Source organism: Andrena cerasifolii, chromosome 6, assembly GCF_050908995.1.
Source record: "Andrena cerasifolii isolate SP2316 chromosome 6, iyAndCera1_principal, whole genome shotgun sequence".
Lineage (NCBI taxonomy): Eukaryota > Metazoa > Arthropoda > Insecta > Hymenoptera > Andrenidae > Andrena > Andrena cerasifolii.
Genome location: NC_135123.1, coordinates 13,790,461 through 13,810,297, shown reverse-complemented (window position 1 = coordinate 13,810,297; position 19,837 = coordinate 13,790,461). Strand labels below are relative to the sequence as shown.

General features: G+C 49.3%; 2 protein-coding genes across 2 annotated transcripts in view; one reads left to right on the top strand and one right to left on the bottom strand.

The window, feature by feature from the left end:
• Positions 1-5,671: 5,671 nt before the first annotated feature.
• Positions 5,672-9,597, bottom strand: LOC143369520 (uncharacterized). Its single transcript, XM_076813559.1, has one exon. It carries the CDS (start codon positions 9,272-9,274, stop codon positions 8,315-8,317), a length of 960 nt encoding a protein of 319 aa, XP_076669674.1. The 5' UTR covers positions 9,275-9,597; the 3' UTR covers positions 5,672-8,314.
• An 8,348-nt stretch (positions 9,598-17,945) lies between these two features.
• Positions 17,946-19,837, top strand: part of LOC143370032 (galactose mutarotase) — an 89,052-nt gene continuing 87,160 nt past the window's right edge. The window contains exons 1-5 of the mRNA XM_076814628.1: positions 17,946-18,043; positions 18,144-18,274; positions 18,397-18,566; positions 18,689-18,862; positions 18,981-19,226. Coding sequence (XP_076670743.1) covers positions 17,946-18,043; positions 18,144-18,274; positions 18,397-18,566; positions 18,689-18,862; positions 18,981-19,226 — 819 coding nt within the window. The remainder of the gene's footprint in view (positions 18,044-18,143; positions 18,275-18,396; positions 18,567-18,688; positions 18,863-18,980; positions 19,227-19,837) is intronic.

Here is a 19,837-nt window from a genome sequence, read left to right as displayed (position 1 = left end):
ATTATATTTTTTACTAACTTGCTGTTGAGACATTCCAGTTCTAACATCAGCTAAAGCTTTATCAAGATCGGAATCTATAAATGCTTTATACTTCCTCTTCCCGGTAGTCGCTGTATAAGATCTAGGCATTATTGCGATCTAATGTTATTAATAATATAATGTATAACGTAAAAAAGTTGGATACCTAAAATCTCGATCTCGAATGCGACTTTAGATGTTCATGCGTATAGACGCCGATGTAACCCCGGCATGTGCCAATGTTATCCCCTGCTGCTAATGTTCCCCCATTTAACGGTATTTACAATATTACTCCAACTAAATGGATAACACTTGAAAACCTTTACATGTTACTAACTTCCTCCAGATACTAATTAATTTCGATGGAGACCCTATCGAGCATCGATACCGAATGAATATTCCCGAAAATCGAGGACGGTGCATCCCACCCTTTCCTCAGCCGCCCAGCTTGGTCGTCGATTTCGCTCGCTGCGCTTGCTACGTACGCGCGGATACTCGTACCGGCTTCTGTCGCATTTATGTATCTCGTAACGGAATCCTCAAAAGGGTCCCGGTCGCGGGGGCCATTAAAAGGTTTACATTCACGAGCTTCTTTCTCTCTACGGTCGAGGGTCAAGGGACGTGTTTCCCGAAAGAGGGTAGCCGCGAGTGTCCACAGAGTGCCATTCCGCTGGCTCTCCCCTATTCCTCTTTTCTCCTTTCACCTACGCAACCCCCTGAATCCACCGGCTCTGAAGCATCTCCGTCTTTCTCCCCGCGCCCGTCCCCCGGCCTCGCATCCGCTGTTCCCTGTATCAACCGGCACCGGTGAAAATTATTATATCCTGCGTCCGATTGTCAGGCGAACCGCCAGGACTGGCTGCATTCATCCCCTGCACTTGATGCGGCCATTGCATCGCCCGACTTTCGTTGCAGTCGCTGCGACATACCCGCTGAAAGGCATCTACTTGATACGCGGCGGATATTTCCGTAAATACTTGCACGAGGGCCCTCGTGGAGAGAGCGGCAGAGGGACGGATAATCCCTGCGCCGGAAAGAAATTAGTGGGGAAGGAAAAGGCATCGTTTTGTGCCGCGTAAACACTCGCGAAATCTTTACTTGCCTGCGCTGCCGGCTGGGCTCGAGGAACATTATTATACCGCGGCGGGCATTGTGCCGGTCGCATGAAACGTCGTTGGATTTTTTTAATTGTGAGCCGGTTCGAGGATCTTTCGTTCGGAGGAACGATGGGTCAATGGCGAAGGCGAGCGCGGGAGCGTTGAAGTTTGCGTATTCCGCAAAGCTTTCCTTTTCCCCACCGTTGTCGGGCGTTGTAAGAAAGTTCGCCGTTGTTCCCTCGGAGAATCGCGCGCTATAATGCACACGCGAGCGTGAGAATATTAAAATTCACCACAATATTCATTATTTTCAATGCGGCGCAGTGAAAAGCCTCCGATTGTTCGCCTGCGAGCCCACGTATGAATGACGGAAGCTCAAGCGGAAATATATTTATATAATCGGTCTTGCAGGACGTCGGATTCTTTTTTATTGTCCTTGCCTCGTTTCCTTACTGTTTCACAATGGCCGCCGGCAAGAATGCCGCCTTGCAGCGCATGGAAACAAGTTGAATATCATTTACGCGCGTTTATTCCGATTCTTCTTTACGCGATTCGAGGTTGCTGTTTCAACGGGCTTTGGAGGGAAAAAATGCTTCAACGGAATATTGTTCTAAGCCGCCCCCTCCCCCTGGGTTCCCTCGGAGGGAAAGTTCTCGCCGCGGAACAAATTCGCCCGGGCGATTGTCGAGCTTGGAAATAATTGTCGTTCATCGTTGCTGGAACACCGGGGCGGAAGTTCAGCCAAGGAAATTCGCGCGAGAATAAGGCGGCGGGCTTTGTTTGAAATGGGAAAGGCTTGTTGTTCGCGGCGGCCTCTGAAAACGGGCCAAGAAAGTCCGAAAGGTCCATCACCCTCGACTTTCCGCGCGTTTTCGACGACTTCGTTCGAACACGCCGCGAGACAATCGCGCCCGATGGCAAAGCGGATTATCCCTTGATAAATGGAGAACCCTTTGTTGGCCCGCTTCGGAGGGGCACCTAAGTGGATTTCTTAATTATTTAGTTCGAAAGTTTCCGCGGGGAGTTCTCTTCTGGCTGGAAATGTCTTGGAAGTTTGCTGGAAAGGGAGACATCCAAGCGTCACACGTTAGACGAGAAACGTCACCCCCTTCGCGGGGCAACTTTTTACTTAAGGGGACTAGGCAGTCGAAAAGTCGATTTTTTTATTGCATTTTTCGAAAGTACTATCTTTTCTGAAATAAATGCCGTTTGGTTTATATTAAAATTTGCAAAATTCGTTGATTTGGCAGCTATAAAAGTCAAGCGGTAACTTATAGCGTCGCCTTGGCCCAGAAATTTTAAACGCGTTTTTTTTCGAATCTTTTTTTCTCTTGGTTTTTCCGTAGGTATGTGCGAATGAACTGAAGTTCAGATCGACTTGAAAAAATTACAGGATGTATAAAACATGTGCCATTTCCCGCGCAACCTATTATATGGTCCGAAAAAATTCGAGTTTTTCTGTCTGTCGAGATTTTATGTCTCTTGATTCAGTTAGCCCGAAGAAACGGAGCGAAATTTTTCGGCACTTCGTTGTCGGGTTGTGGAGTCTTCCATACAGGGGTTGAAAACAGTTATGATATCGATTTCGGTTCTCGAAACAGTTATGAGAACCGAAATAATCTTGAAACAGTTACGAGTGAAAACGGTTCTGGCCTATATCGGTTTCGGTTCCGGTTCTACTGAACCGATATAATATTACGGTTACATATCGGTTATACAGTAAACTCTCGCTATGGGCTGGGCCTCAACCATTCGTAAGCGCCTTTTAAATTATAATTAAATAATAAATCTGTGAAGAATAAATTGATTCTCAAAACTAGTTTGAAATAATTTTTTTTTTAAGTTACGTTTAAGTTAAACCCTTATTAATGTTGAACAGAAATTTCGGTTCCTTATAACAGTTATTTAGAATATCGGTTCTTCATAAGTGTTTCAGTCAGAACCGATATACAACAGTTTGAAACAATTATTCTCGGAACCGTTTCAACCCCTGCTTCCATATTTCAACTGCGTTGTGACTCTTCCTCGAAAGTGCAGTATCCACCGAATTCGATTTCTCTGTTCATGACTAATTATCGAATAATGATTTTCCACCGTTCCGCAAAGAAGCCACGCAGTGAGTGCCGCAAAGTCTACATCCCGCGAATACGAAATCGCGGTTATACAACACTGCCCGTTTTCATCGTAACAGCGAAAGCCCCAATACACCCATTAGCAGCGAAAAAGGGTTGGACGGTCGAACGAAGCACGTGGCGTCGTCTATTCCCCATTTTTCAATCAATCTCACAATCAGCCGCGTCCGAGAGGCTTCCGGTTCTCCTTCGGCGCAAACGGCTCTCGGGTGGCTTTGTACTTACGCGAATGGCACTTACGCGCAGTCGTTGGAACGAAACTTAATTAACTAATCATCGAGCGGAGGGGCGGATTCCTTGGATGTCGTTACGGTGGCGTGGAATCGACGATAAATGCAAATTACTCCGAGGACCGCCGCGTTACGGCATATGTTGCCATCCGCGATTCTGCCAGCGATCGTAACGATGCATCGAGCACTGGTTATTACCCTGCTCCCGGGGCCAAATGTCCGGGAACACTATCGAACGCTTTCACGGTGGAGTGACAAGGTGGGCACAAAGAACGAGACTTTAATGCTACTGCCAACAGTCAAGAGGAAACGAATTCCCGTCCCGCCCCCTCCTCTCCGCACGGTTGCCATCCCTTCGATGCTGTTCGATTCTGGCGCTACTCCTGGGGATGCCACTTTTCCATTTACGATCGCGACGTCGAGCACCGACGTCGAGGCACTGCGAGAACAGTTAAGTGCATTATATCATCCGGCGAGAGCGCTGCTCGGTCCGCGAAGTGGACATTGTTTCAACCCGTTCGACGAAAACAATGCAACCTATATAGGGGGGGATCGAGTGCTGTTACCTGGCAGTACGTTGAAACACTTTTGCCTACCAGTCAGGGCCGACAATGATCTCGTTAAAGAGGCCTGACCGGCCCACTTTGCTCCGATAATGCTTTTCTTTTCAACCTCTTTTCATCCCGCTCCCCCCTTTTGGTCGTCGCTGCGATTGTTTCTCGACGGCCCCCGAGCCTCGGTTTGTCAGTTCCTTCTTTTGACTTTTCGGCACACCGAGTGCCTTCGCAACCGATGCCAGTCAAGTGGGGTTGGTGCCGAGAGGCAACTGTGACCTTTGCTTTCGTTTTCGACGTGCGTTTCCAACGATCTCCCGGTCATTTTCATCGCGCATACAATTCCGCACCCTTCGCTTTAGTCATGGTATCTGTGAGGAGCACAGAAGCTGTTCGTGAATTTCTATAACGACCCCTTTAGCCGTTCCTGTACGCGCGTACAATGCGGAGAAGCGAGGTCAGGGCGATTCACTTTGGATTTTCATATAACAAAAAAAATGACGACAGTATCGCGCTACCCTGCCGACGAATCGTCTCATTCAAATTTCCCATGGCTGGAGAAGACAGAAAACGGCGTCGAACGCAAGGCTATTTGAAAGGCGAGCCGTGACTAAAGGGCGGTCAAGAAGTTCGGGGCCGGAAACGCTGGGGGGGAAAGTGGAGTTCGCGCCCTGGTTATCGGTGTACTAGGGAACCCATAAGAGTGTACGTGTAATGTACACACTAGGCCGAAGGAAAGGAGAGGCGAAAGTGCGCACCCTACTGTGGAAACGGCCCAACAGAGCCAGCGGGGTTTCTTAGGGTGAAAAGAGTAAAAAGGTCCCCGCGCCGGTACAATTGGCCTCTAAACAGAGGGTAGTTATAGCGAAACGCAATGCCCATTGGGGTGGCGCGGCGGACTAACGGAGATCCTTCTCTCTTTTTCACTCCTTTCGACTGCTAACCCGTGTTGTGCCCCATAAAAGCAAAGGGTGGTCACCTTCGACGATTCGGGGTGAGACTTTTCAATGCATCGAGCGAACGTGCACGCAGGAAAAAAATATGTACACATATACATACATGCGCGAAGGGAGTGCGGCGAGAGGTGTCGTTTGACGAGAACCTGACGTCTCTGAGCTCCTTCTCTCTTTATTTTCATTCTCTTTTTCCCTGCTCTGGGTGGCGGCTTTCAATGGCCGCCGCGCCGGCTTCTCCAGTGTCCCAAGGAAATTCGAGGTTACGAATTTCGCTTCGGGACCCACGTCTCGCCATTGTCCTGCAGCTGGCGTTCGCCCGGCGCGGCGTGCGAAACGTCGATGGATTTTGATCCTGATCGCTTTCGGGATCCATTGGATACCTGGCAGCCAATTGATCCGCGCGTCGAGTCGAACCGTGCGAGACCCCGAAAGAATCCAACTCGACACCAAGTTGGGTTTGAAACGGGCCTCGAGGAACAATCGACCATCTCAATAACGTCGTCTTACTTCATCGGCACAGTGGAAGAAATTTAGCATTATTCTATGGTTGCTTGATAAATATTCAATGTTTTGATTTCAGCTGCTGTTTCTGGGGATATTAATTAGAGGTTCGCGTTTGCACATAGTCGTTCGATGGTACAGGTTCGTGGAAATGACGAGAAGAGGCTGATTAATGAAATTCATAGAGTCATTTATTACTTCGATTCGCCGATAATAATAAATATATGCACATATACGATAAGAGACATTGTTCCTTCGATTACCTCGACCCTTCAGTGTCGCTCGATGATAAATTTCTCTGTGCTCACGGATGACCGCAACGAACAATCTTTTAGAATGAAACATCTCCGTCCGTGTGAATTTCGATCGATCGTTCAACGAACGTCGCTCACGATCGCGATGGAAAACAAAGAATAACAATTTATTTATAACAAACGCAACGATACAGGCTCACTTAACGTCTACGATCGCGCCAAGATCACCTCCTCCTCCCTTCATGGACTAGCGTCTCGCGAACATTTGGGACAACATCGAAACGCGCGCACGAACGCGAATGAATAGGGCGAAGAAAGTACCGAACACAACGAAACAAAATTCGATTAGACACGATCGTTTCCCCCCCCCCCCCCTCATAAATAACCCTATTACACGGTGCAACTATCATTAGCGTGTGTGTTGAGTGTGCGTGCTCTAGACGTTAGTTTACAACAAGAGGTACGAGGCGACATTTTCCTTGAAACCCTACGGAAACGACACGTACACGTGTGATTGGCCGTCTTCCTGGCGAGCGCTCGGCGTGAAGCGAGTGCCCGCGCGGAAGCGCGCTTACGACGTAACGAAATCACAGTTAACGACTGTGGCCCGCTTACACTCGGGCCACGACGAGACGAGAATTACTTCGAGGAGAGCTTAGTAAAATAGCGCCGCGAGCAACGAGCAGGAAACACTTCCGAGAAATCCACTTCGTTCGATTGCACGTGCCGTCATTCCTAAACATGTATAACTTAAGGAAACTCGTCGATTCTTTTTACACCGCAAAACGATCGGAGTTGCCGGCCCCGTGCAACGATCAGCGAATAAATTCCTCGAACCATCCTCTGTTCGTCGCCGGGCGTCCTACTTCCGTGACAGACGAAAATCACGCGGATACCACCCTCCCTTCGGTTCGCGAAGCCTCATCGATTTAAAGACGGAATATCACATCGCGAAGTCTCTTTGCCCGCGAACGACAGCCAGACCTCTGGATCCAGTTCGTTCGCCGAGGACGGAGCCTCCCCAGAGATCTTGGTCGTGATCGGCCACGTTACCGGAAAAAGTCCTCCGGCACCAACGAGTCTCCGAGACCCGAGCCCGGTGTCCCGAGAGAGCTCGCGCTCCCGTGGAACAAGCGAGACTCGCGTCGACCCGCGCAAATCAACCAGACGCACCAGCGAAACGAGGATCTGACGGCGACCAGAATCGTACACCATCCCACGGGTAGGTATCCATTCGGTAACCGGGGGCGAACTGGCCGGTTCGCTCGGCGCTTAGCCTACGCGGATTGTATATTACGTACTATTTACATCTGTATAAACGATATATTAAAACGAACGGTAATGACGCCCGAGAGCCAACGGGGCAATGGCGCGTAAAGCTTCGTCCAGTCGTGACCGGACGCGTCCCGTCCACGTAGGTGAGGCCTGCGCGAAATCAAACCTGCTAGAACAATGGATCGTAACGCCATTCGGAAACGTGCCCGCGGAGCGCAAAATTCGCCGCGGGGGTTGCTCGCAAGCTCCCGCCGGCCAGGTTTCCTCCTCCGGGCGTCCTCTTTCGATTTCGATGATCGAGCGACAGGTAAAAGGCACATCCGCAATTAGAAAACATTATTTGAAAACAATGCTGCTCCACCTCCCGGGAGGGAGGGGGGGGGGCGGTCTATTCACGATGCACCGCGGCGCACAATGAAGACCCCCATTCCGCTAAAGCAAAACGAATCCGGCTCCTAAACGGCCCTTTTGTTCCAGCGCATTAATATGCTAATTCAATTATCCGCGTCGTTGCTGGCGAGCCTTCCCTGAACGGCGGTCGATCCCCAATCGACCGTCCACGTCCTTGAATATCTCGCCTCCCTGTCCGCCCGCAATCCTCGCGGATGATGCATTTCCTCGGGAAAAAGCAGGAAAAAGAACGAAAGGATTCTCACGGACGTGCCACCTGGGCCCCGTGCGTCGAATCGGCGCCGATCCCGCCGGCCCCCGAGCGCAGCTCGAAAATATAAATACAACGCCGCTGGGTCCCCTCGCGCGCGGATAACATGCTTACGTGTATCGCGGGTGGAAAGAGTATAGCGAGGTATTTTTGAGCGGTATCTTTAAGTGTATCTGGGCAAAAAAATGTTAATACTGTAAGCTACATATTGGAAGTTGAATATTTCTCCACTGAATGCTTAAAAATTCAGGTACCTTTACCGCTTCGAAAAGGCTATCGGTAGGGTGCAGATAGAAAATTAACGTGTTACTGAGCAGAAATTATACAGAACACTTCCCTGGACTCTCGATACACTTTGTCATGCTTCTATGTTCACCCCCAATTGCTCTTACATCCTCATTATACGTCTTTTACCCACAGCATAAATCACATGTGAAAGAAACGATTAAAAACTAAGCCTGCGCAGTAGCGCGTCGTCAGAACGTCGTTGTTCCTTTCTCTCTCTCTCTCTCTCTCTTAATGTACATCGACCGATCCGTGCCTGTCGTCGCGGTTCTGCTCTAGACTCACCCGGTGAGACCGTTTCGTTGCGCGAATCGCGAACGTTCTGGGGCTTAGAAACGGTTCTACGGTCGTCTAGAATATCACGGAGACCGGTCTGCGCAGCTGCTCCAGGTCCAACGTGGTGGACGTCGTCTGCGTCGGCATCTGCTGATGGGACGACGATATCGGCGTGGATCCTGGACTGCTGCCGGGGCTGCTGGTGGTCGTGACGATGCTCGCCGAGCCGGACGAGGAAGGGAACATTAGGGATGGATGCGGCGCGGTCGTATGGTGGCCAGTTTGAAACAGTGGTCCCAGATGAGAGGCCGTAGTCGGGTACGGCTTACCTGGTGTCGTCGGCGTCGTGTAGAACCCGGAGTAGAAGCTGCTGACCACAGCGGCAGCGGATGCGGCGTTGTTGTTGGCCGCGTCGGCTGCAGCCGCGGCCGCGGCCGCTGCCGCGCTCGACGACGATGATCCCGTGCCGCTGCTGCTCGCCACCAGCTTGCTCAGATGGACCGCGTCGAAGGCGGAGCCGAAATACGGCGGCAGAGGCGGATAGTCGAGAGGGTGCGGGTGATGATGATGAGAGACTGGGGCGGCCGGAGCTGCGAAGTATGGCGGCAGAGGGAAGCTGGGGAAGCCACCCGGGCTCATCGGGCCTCCTTTGCCTGGCACAGCGGACACTGACATCTTCGGCTTCCTTCGTGGCCGATACTTGTAGTCGGGATGCTCCTTCATGTGCATCGCGCGCAGGCGCTTCGCCTCGTCGATGAACGGTCGCTTCTCCGAGTCTGATAGAAGCTTCCACTCGGCACCGAGCCTCTTCGATATTTCCGAATTGTGCATCTTCGGGTTGTCCAGGGCGATCTTCTTCCGCTGGATCCTCGACCACACCATGAACGCGTTCATGGGCCTCTTGATGTGTTGCTCCTGGGACGTTGGTGCCTGTTGACCTCCCACGTTCATGTCCTGGCTCACGTGGTGCACCGAGTGCAGGTCCATACCTGACAGGAACCCGTAGCCGTGGTGTTGTTGATGTGAGCTCATCATCGTCACGTTGCTTCTGTAGATCTCGTGGACGAAGCGATCGATATCTCCGAGGAGTCCGTGGAATATGGTGGCGGCTGGAACCTGTCACCGCTTCAAGTTGCTCGTCAAACTTCACGCACTCACGAGCGGACTACAGCCGCGCTCGTTCAATATTCTTCTCGTCTTCGCGTTCATCCACTAAGAGTGCTGCTCCTTCTTCCTCGCGGAAGGATCGTTGAACGAGGAAAACACAGTAGTCGGCAGGGAAAATATCCACGAGTAGTCGGGAACGAGTGGTTGCTTAGACGCAGGTGTGAGCGCGGCAAACGGTCGAACGTGCTCGAATGGAGTGCCGGTGTCGACTGAGCGTGGACTGCCCGTAGGACCGGTCCACGACCTGCCAGAGGGATCCATTCTTCCTCTCTCTCTCTTTTCCCCGAACTCTGTCCCTGTTCACCCAGGATTTTGAGGGCGGAACCGACGCAAAGCGTCGTACGCCGCGCCCACGAACCGACCCTCTTCACGCTATTCGTCGAGGTTGCCTGGGTGCTACGTGTACCTTTTCTACCCTTTCTCCCCACTAAGTGACACCAGCACACCGACCAGAAACAGCAACCCCTCTGTACCACGCTGAACTGAGGAGGGTTGATGCTGCTGCTGCTGCTGCTGCTGGCTCGGAGACCGCGAGCTGCAATTATTATTATCGATTACCTCGATACGATGAAGTACAAATAGCGTATAGGCTGCCCCGTTATTGACTGGCTCTCTGTTCGTACACTGGCGCGCGCGCCACCCCCGATATCGCGCGATAATTGGTTACGCTCGCTCCCACCTCCCTGCTCAACCCTTCTCGACCGCCGAGAGGAGAACCTGAAGGATTCTTGGTCAACGCGTTCGAGGATCTTCGGCTGGATTAGGTTCCCTTTCTCGTACACTCCTGTGCACCCTTGTTCAGCTGACTGCGCCGCAGTGTAGATTCTTCGATGGGGTGTATTGAGGATTTTTCAGTCGATCCTTCGGTCCTTAGACGAAGGGTTGATGGATTTATTGGTTGTTCACCAAATTGTCCAACTCTTCACGTTATTCGAAAGAATCAATCGTGTCGGCAGCACTGTTCTCTAACATGATTAGTAGGGAATCATTAGCATCGTTTTCTTGCAAGGCGAGTAATCTAAGGGTGGTTTCGTCGTAGTAATTAATTAGAATTCGCGTGTCGGCGTCCTCCTCCTCTTCTCTCCTCCTCGTGGAAACAATAAGGGGTTGAAATCTGCCGGTTTCTTTCCTGTGGGAAATCTGAGGAACAATGCAAAAAATCTCTCGACGACAGGCACTTGGATTAGAATGGAAAGCAACAGCGGCGAAAGGAGCGAGCGGTGCCCCTTTCCCAATCGCGACTCACCGCGCCCTCCGCTCCCAAAGGACATTCAGCAATGCGAACGAATAAAAGCTCTCTTTCTCTCTCCTTTCCTCTGTGTCGGTGAACTGCATTAGTCGTTTGTGCTTTTGTGCTCGCGGAGGCGAGCGCGTACGCGGTGTCTCCTTACTTCGATTCTCGAATAATCGATTAAGCTTCCTGCATTTTGCAACGGGACATGGGGAGTTAGACCGACCGGGGACGTTGGAATAGTAAGTCAGCATATAAAAGGGAATGAATTTGCCTGCGATGATTTTACATCGACTTAGGTATATTTCAGGGAAAGGGTCTGAACTTTCGGAGTGATTAATGTGCCACTTTGGTCGGAAATTCACTTTATTTTACGGGAATAAAATACGCGATAATGCCATCGCTGAAATCCTCTTCTGCGATTAAAATCATATGAGTGGAATCTTCGTAGCCTCCTACAGCGATCCAGAATTTTAATTGCATCTCTGCTATTAAACTTTTTATGATACAACGGGAGACACCGGGGACATGAAATATCCCCCTAGAACCAATTGCCACCAAAATTCTTTCCCATTTAAAAAAATCGTCGATGGCGTTCGCCATAGCAGCAGGAGGGCGTAGCGCTGCTGAGAGAACGGTAAACAGAGGGAGGAAGCGATTAAAGCGCGAAAAGAGGGGAAAAAGGGAAGTTGGACTCTTCCTGGAGAGGGAGGGAAAAAATCCGTCGACGGATGGTCGCCATTCCGTCGGGCTAGATTCTGGGAAATACGTGCACGTGCGAGGGAGCGCACACAGGCGCCAGCCGGCCGCTCACACACTTCTTTCCCTCTGTATGCAGTTGGGTGCAAATTGGTATTGAAAAATCTCGAAGTCAATTAAAACTCGAGATACAAAGGATTTGGCGAGACAAAATACCAATTATCTCATGTCCTCCGTCTGTGCCGTCCCTTCGACTCCTTCCCTCCGAGCAAGGATTGGGAGGTGGGCGAGCAGGGTGACTAGCTGCGAGAGGCGGAGGGTGGCGGAGGGGCCGAGGACGCTTACAAGAACTCAATTCCATTAAGCATTGAAGTGAGTAAAACGAGGTAGCTCAGCGTGGATGGGCATCTATATAAAGCAGCTCGCATCTCGGTTATCTACCTAATAAAGGTTCGACTGCCACCCCCTCGCGTCTCCACCGAATCACCCCTTGCTTTCCGCCCACTCTCTGCGACATAAAGCGCGGTGCCAGCGAGGTGTCTGTGAGACAATCCCCCGGGATGACAATGCTTATCCCACGTATGAATGCCAGCGATGCTTCCTAGGTAATTTAAGTATAGCCACCCCCTCCCCGCCGCAACCACCCCCTGGCCGCACTCTCTTTTCACCGCGTTGCCATCCACCTTCGGCGTATTCGAGGAAGCCGCATATCTTCGGCTGTGCACGTATGAAAACCCGTTGTCCCCGTTTAATTATTGCCATTAGCGACGAAATCTTTTCGCAGCCCCCTTGCCGCACGCCCCCGGCCGCGAGTCAGCCCTCTATCCGCCCCTCCCGGGTTCTGTGAATTTCGAATGAGCCAGAGATCCGTCTGGGGATATCACCGTTGACGTTTTTGTGTGCCCTATCGAGCTATTGCCAAGGTCGATCTCTATGGAAGTGCCGTGAGAATCGCAGGGGTAAGAACAATGGCAGGCTTTGTCTCGTCGGAGATTACCATTTCGAGAGTGTAAGCTCGCGAACGCGTTTCGATTCGCTCGCTCGCGGCTGATATTCCTTTTCTTCTCCCTATTCTTTTCTTCACTTTCGACCCCCTTTTGCCCATGATTTGTGCGTTACTGGAGCACCCCCCGTGAATGGACGGATTAACGGAGCAGTTACTGTCACTCCGTCTTTGATTGCGAATATATTCGGGACTGATGATTGAGGGCACGGAGAATAAATGAATGGCCAACGCAATTAACGGTTAATTGAAGCCTCAACAATTAGTCATATAGGTACGTGCGAGCATCGAAGTAAGTTCATCGATGCTATAGAGTAGACTGCAGACGAACGTTGAAGTTGGTCGTCGAGTTCGATAAAGTTTGACAAACTTTGAGTGTGTGAGCTTGAAGATTCTAAGTACAGGGCTCCATATCTTACATCGATTAATTTCTTGCAACGTCACGTGGAAGACATTTTTTCACCTGAATACTTATAGGATTCTCGAAACTCTCATAAATGCTGGAATCTACAGTAAGGAGCGAAACTGAACACACATGTGTAATTTTAACGTAAATAATGTTTTATTGAATGTTTGAGTATAGAACATAAACAAACAAAATACGTAATATTATGTACAATGCTTTGGCTTTCCATGAAAAATATTAAACTCATATTACTATCATTATTTTACTGAATACAATTTTTTTTAAAGTATACAGACATTATCTAAGAACGTTCTAACAAATAATTGGATCAATATCTATAGATTAACTATGAATATTATCAATAAAACCAACAGAGGAGACACTTACCTGAATCATCGAAATAACGAAATCAGCTTGCCCACGGTATACGAATCGTCGTACAAACCCTGGCAATAAGTTTGGAACCAAACGCAAAAATACGAAATTAACGAGAAACACCAATATTTTTTATGTATAATATGCAACGGTATATATATGAAACGCGTGGTAATGCTAAATTGGTCTATTTTAAAGTAAAAGCACCAAAAATAATTAAGAATTTTGTTTATTATATAATACAAAATATGGAAGAAACAAAATGTGTCTTGGAAAAAGTATGTAACATTATGAATTTGCAAAGAGATTAACAATCATTTTTTCAGTATTTATATTACCTAGTATTTTCTGACATTTGTACATGCATATTAGTTAGTTACTTCATTATTCTCTTTTCAATACTCTTTTCCTGAAATCCGAATCATAACAAAGCCACTGTGCAGCAAAATAATGATAGTAATATGAGTTTAATATTTTTCATGGAAAGCTAAAGCATTATACATAATATTACGTATTTTTTTTTATGTTCTACATTGAAACATTCAATAAAATATTATTTATGTTAAAATTCCATATGTGCGTTCAGTTTCGCTCCTTACTGTAGACTCGAATTCTGTTATCCGAAGTATCCGTTCACGAGTCACGATGATGAACGATGAGTCAGCCGACCACGAAGTGCAGGCAGTCATTCGATCATTGAACTATATCAGGGTGTCTCTGCCACCCGCAAATCGGATCCAAACGGCTGGCAAACGAAGGACGACTTGCGCTCTCCCGGAGATCACGTTGAACGGAGGGTGGTTCTCATCCAGGTGGCAAAATCCTGGCTAATTAGTAATCGTCCTCCGCCTCTGTTAAATCCGCAGGTGCTCCGTGTATCCAGACAGGACGCCGAGCGTGTAATTCGGATGTGCCGGATTATCCGCGCGACGTTTCGACGTTGATCCTGCAAATTAAATCGACGCGGCCGAGCTGCAGGAATATCAAGCTCGCCGTAGGATAGGGGGATGAAAGAAGGGAGGTAGGTGGTAGGTAGGTCGGTTGATCCTGGAAGCAGGTGGGGCGGAACGGAACGCAATCGCTGCGTACTTTGGGTGATTATAGGCAATCGTAAAAGTACCAGAAAACGGCGAGTATGGGGGAAACAAGACAGAGAGGAAGGCAGAGGGATTGGAGCGAGGAGGTGGTGGAAGGAACGAGGACGAGGGATACACGGGCCCATGACGGTGCCACGTCGCCACCCCGACGTGCATGCTCGAACGCGTTGCGTAATTAGCGACTGCCTCTCCGGTTTTGTGGGTGGGCGAGGGAGGTCGGTGGGCGGCCAGGATGGCGAGGGTGAAGTGGGTGCACTGTTACCGTGCGTCGGGATTGAGGCACCAACCCCCTAGAAAACACGTTCGAGCGACTGACGACCGGTTGAAACCTACCGCGTGCGTGAGCACACGTGCGATGTACAGGGTGGTTTTAGATGTAAGACGTTGCTCACACGATGAAGCGTCTACTATCTGAAGACTGAAGTAATAGGAAGATACCCGTCAGTGTTCGACTACGGAAATTTTTGAATAATGAAATACTATTTTTTTTAGCAAAAAATAAGGGAACGAATATATGGACAAAATTTCGATGTATGCTCCACTGTTTGAGCTAACATTCTTCTTGCGCCTCAACTTATCACCCGATCCATGCATCTCCTCCATCATGGAGTGTCTGAAACGGTATATTGAAGTAATTCGATTGTCGTATTCGAAACCACCCTGTACGATCCGCGGAACCGACGAGTCACAAGTTTGATGGCGACAAGCTTCGTCGCCGGTGAAATTAACGCTGCGCGACGCTTCGCAGCTACTTCGAGGAAGCCTCTCGCACAAACGGCGCGTAACGATCAATTATCGAGCATAACGCTCGACTGGGAATCATTACAAAGCACGGGGACGGATTTTACTACGTAAACAACGTCTTGGAGGGCGCGACTCGCGCCGTTAGTCGACGGCCGTGGACCCGATTTTCTCGAGTAGAAACTGCGGGGGGGTGGCGAATTATGCGGCTTGTGGCGTCGACACTAATCCTTGTCGAAACACACTCCGTACGTGGGCGACGCGGGGGGGGGAAGGGCAGCGAATCGTGGTGCACAAGGGGGTGGCGAGAAGGGCCACGGGTAGACCGACGTAGACGCAATTAATGCAGAAACGGGGCGCGGACGTCGGGGGAGTTCTCGAGGAGAGGGCATCGCGTTAGCTATGCCACGCCGTGAGACGTAATGACTAATTGAGATTGGAAAAGTGGAGGGAATAATACGATCCGGGTGGTCACGGTAAAACGCACTTTTTCTTCCCTTCTCCTCCTTCGTCCTTCCGTTCCCTTCTCTGTTTCCCCGCCCCTCTTTCGTGTCGATTACAAAGGATCTCTCGCCTGCAGGCACACCAATGGAATTACGGGACGAGTTGTCGCGACGGGATCGGATCCCCCGGCTCGATTTTAATGCAATCGATTTATCGGCGCGCTCTCGAGCGTCTCGAGTAGACGGATTTATCAATTTCTTCCGTCCGTTTTTTGGATGGGGGAAATTTGTTCGATGACGCGGCGCTCGTTCTGTCGACGGTGCGATAGGATTCATTGAACCTCTCGCGAGCCCGGGAATAGTACACTGGCCGCGGTTTCTCAGAGACATGCGAGCCACTCCACGAACGCGTACACGATATTTCGTTATTTAGGGGTGAATTCAACGCGCCAAAGTAAACTTCCCGCAGATAGGCGCTCTATACCCCGACGCAGGAAAAAAAAAACAGAAGCACAAAAGAAATCCTTTTAAAGACACGTCTAATTCTATCCCCTATATCCGGTCGCCCATTTACCGCGCAACAAAGCGAACATCAAAAGCCATCATCCCTCGACGACCCTCGACCACGTCGAAATTCCGAAAAACACCCCACTAGATGACCCAAGTGGTGCTTCCTCGATCCGAAACGCTTGAGCGACGTCAAAGTCCACCCTCTGTGTGACCAGCGCGAGTCCAACAACGTTCCGACCGCTTCCGAGACTTATCCATCAGCCCGGAGACAATTCCACCGCGTGTTGCGACACGATTTGTCACGATATCGCGGCGGCGGTTTGCCGCATCGATATTGTGCCGCGGACAATCCGCATCCAAGAGCCAAACGAAGGACGGAAGGAAGGAAGGAAGGAAGGAAGGAAGGAAGGAAGGAAGGAAGGAAGGAAGGAAGGAAGGAAGGAAAGCAAAAGGAAAGGGGCCAGGTGTAGGGGGGGCGGGTGGAACGCTGGGAGGGCGAAGCTACCGGAGTAACCAAGCCAAGAGATCTCCCACACAAGGCAGCCGTCGCGCGAGTGTTCTCCATTCGTCAGCGCTGGGCTCGTCGGCATTAAGATAATTACTTTCCAGCAGGACGTGCGCACTCATTGTTGCCGGTACCGTGGCAGAATGGCATTATGCATTGTCAGGAAGAAAGTGAGGGAGTGCTAGAACGGCTAAGGGGGTTGGCGGGGCTGCGGTCGGGGGATGGGGTGCACCCCAGTCGGTGTACCTTAGCCCGTGGGTGGAGCATTATTCCGTCAGTTCCATGTTTCGCCATTGAAACTAGCGGGGGGGTTGCTTGCTGTTCCTCGAGGAAGACTGGCGAGGAGGGTGGGCCAGCATCCACCGATGTATCCAACGGCTTTCTCTCACGGCGACGCCATTAATGTAATTATTTCCAGCGTGTGTTTCGCTCAGGGCCGCGAAACGTTTCGCGGGAATCGAGACTGATCAGCCGGCTGCCGCCAGCAGAAAGAATCCAAGACATCCTTGGGGGATGCTCGCGGATGCCTTCGCGGCTTTCCCGTTCTCCTTCTCTCGCGTTTTGCCCCCCAACGTGCACGTTTTCGTCTACCTTTCTCGTTCGTTTCGCATCGCTCTCGCCTCGTGCCACCTTCCTCTTGACACCACGGCATGATGATTCGTCACAGCGGCGACGAAGCGTTAAAACGAGACGCGCTTGTTGGATTTGTGTCCCCCGCTTGTGCCACGATAATAATACCCTGATCTCGCGTAATGGGTTTTGCCCGCGGATTGTTGCTTCTCGATTCTTTGCCGCGCATTCGGTGGATGGGAATCGTGGATTCTTCTTCTTTGGGATTGACGTGGTATTGTGAGCATCTTTTATGCTTCCTCCTTGGATAATTGACCTTACTGGGACTGAGTTTTCTTTAAATGCGTTACTGGGGAAGCTTGGAGTTCTACTTTAAAAATTGGTACTCTGACATGCAAACGAGAATTCAGGACTTTGCAGCAAGTGGTGTGCAGCTGCATCTTTACTAACTTCGAGTAAATTAAAAAATACTGTTTATAAATTTATTGGCTTTGATTTAACATTAAAAAGAGAACACTAATTGAAAAATATATATATTTCCACGTAATAAGTACATAAGTGAGTCGATAAGTTTTTATTTCCATTTCTGGCGAATTTTTCAAATCTGGAGCTGCCCAAAACAAAAATATTACACAAAACAGTAATGTGTGCAGGTTGAAAATTTCCAATAAATCGCTCATTTGTTATTGGATTTGCCTCGAAAACTGTAAAAAATGCACTTGCACCCCTCTTGCTGCAAGGTCCTCAATTGTTTTCTCCTGCTTCTTGTCAGGCGCGAAGTTGCCTCCCTTTGAGACAAGTATTTGAGATAGTAACCTCGTCAGGATGACTGACTGTCAAAATTCTGCTAGAATTCTGGTATTTGGAAAATTGTAGGAACAAATATGCAAGGAAACTAAATTGAGCGTGAGAAGTTGAATTGTTTGGAAAAGGGTAAAAATTTCAGTTCACCTTGCATCATGTCCACAGCTGGTACTTTCGTCGAGGAAGATGGCTTTGGGTTTGTGCCCAGGCCAGATCGCAATGAGCAAAACAGGCCGCTTAATATTGTCAGAAGGTACAATGCAATCATCGGTGCATATCAGGACGAACATGTCATTACTTTTTCTCTTACCATCAAATTTCTTAAGGAACTGCTATAGAAAACTGTGCCTTAGGTATACACTGACCAACAACCACAAAGCATCGGTGCAAGTGATATCCTGGGGCGCTGGCATCCAGTCTATCAAAGTTCCAAATAAATCAGGAATTTTAGGCGACGTTGTTTTAGGCTTCGACGAAATGGATGGTAAAAAATTCCTACCAGAGCAAAATTACTTGGCCACTTGTCTGAATTCTTAGTACAAACTATAAGACATCGACTCCCGCATCTTCTTCGAGGATTCGTAACATTCGTGGAAATATAATCAGGGTATTTGAAGAACAGGTACATAGGGAGCATAATCGGACGAGTGGTGAATCGAATCTCGCGTGGATGCGGATGCGGGTGGAACGGCCAGGACGACTGTAGTTACATGAACGGCGGCATCTTCGGATTTGACAACGTCAATTGGCAGTCTTTCGTGCTGAACAAGCAAGTGGTGCGAAAGTTACCGTAAACGAGCAGTCTCGTACAATTTCAACAGAGTTGCTTGATCAATTAATTTCGAGCGATCTCTTTCCTTGAAAGCGGAATTCAGTGGCTGTCATACTGATTAAACAGGTGATGTCCCATTTGAGTCGAGCAAACAGCGAAGGATATCCAGGAGATATGTTGACGCAGGTCAAATACTCTTGGACGGATGATAACCAGCTTCGTATTAGCATTCGCGCGACTGCAACGCAGCCAACGCCTGCTAATATCACTACTAATTGCCTGATGAACCTTGCTGGACACGTACTCTATCATAATCCACTAATTCGTATATCGAAACAGTATTTCTCTCTCCTCCCCTTGACCTCTCGTAAATTTGTAACTTCTCATAACTGTGGCCTCTCACTTTTTATGATTACAGGCCACTGGACCAAATGAATTGAAGAAGCACGTGGTCTCCATTAACGCTGGAAATTGGACGTTCGCCGACATCAAAGACAATTTGCCGACAGGTGCTATATATCCGGTTGATCACACAGTCTACGATCTACGTTTACCGACCCAGTTGACCAAGAACCGGCTTTACGTCGTACCTGGGGGTGGTTACAACCAGAACCTCTGCATTACGAGTCCCAGCTGCTGGTCGTATCGTTTCCACGCTAGGTAAGTCAAGGAAAATTCAGGATCAAATAGGTACTGTTCAGTGAGAGCGACTGGATCTTTTTAGCAACACTCTAAATTTCGGAGGCCTTTTATTCACTTCCCAATACTGCATTGCAACTGAGAAAATTAATTCCTCCTACAAAAGGGACGGTAAAGGGAAAATCGCGGAACTCCTTTTCTGGGTGATCAATATTTTCTAAGGTTCATCATTTTCATTGGTTGGCTGCACCATTTCCCTTGACATTCCTTCGCTTTCTATCAAAGAGTTTTGCACCCTGACTCGGGAAGGACCCTAGAAATATACTCCAATCAACCAGGTCTGCAGTTTTCTACTGGGAACGATTTGCCGGACCCGGATCTTGTTTACCAACCCGATTTCGAAGACTACTTTGGGGACGACAACGATGTTAGACCATTCAAATTTCACTGTCCGATCGAGTACTATGGGAAGGTTGGATATTTTGAATGTAATTCGTTGCAGGGCATCGATGGGGAGCAGAGGGAAATTTGGGGGAAGGACGGTGTCCGATACCGAAGACACGGTGGGTTCATTGTGGCGCCACAAAACTACCCCGACGCTGTTAACAACAGCGATTTTCCTTCTTGCATGCTCTT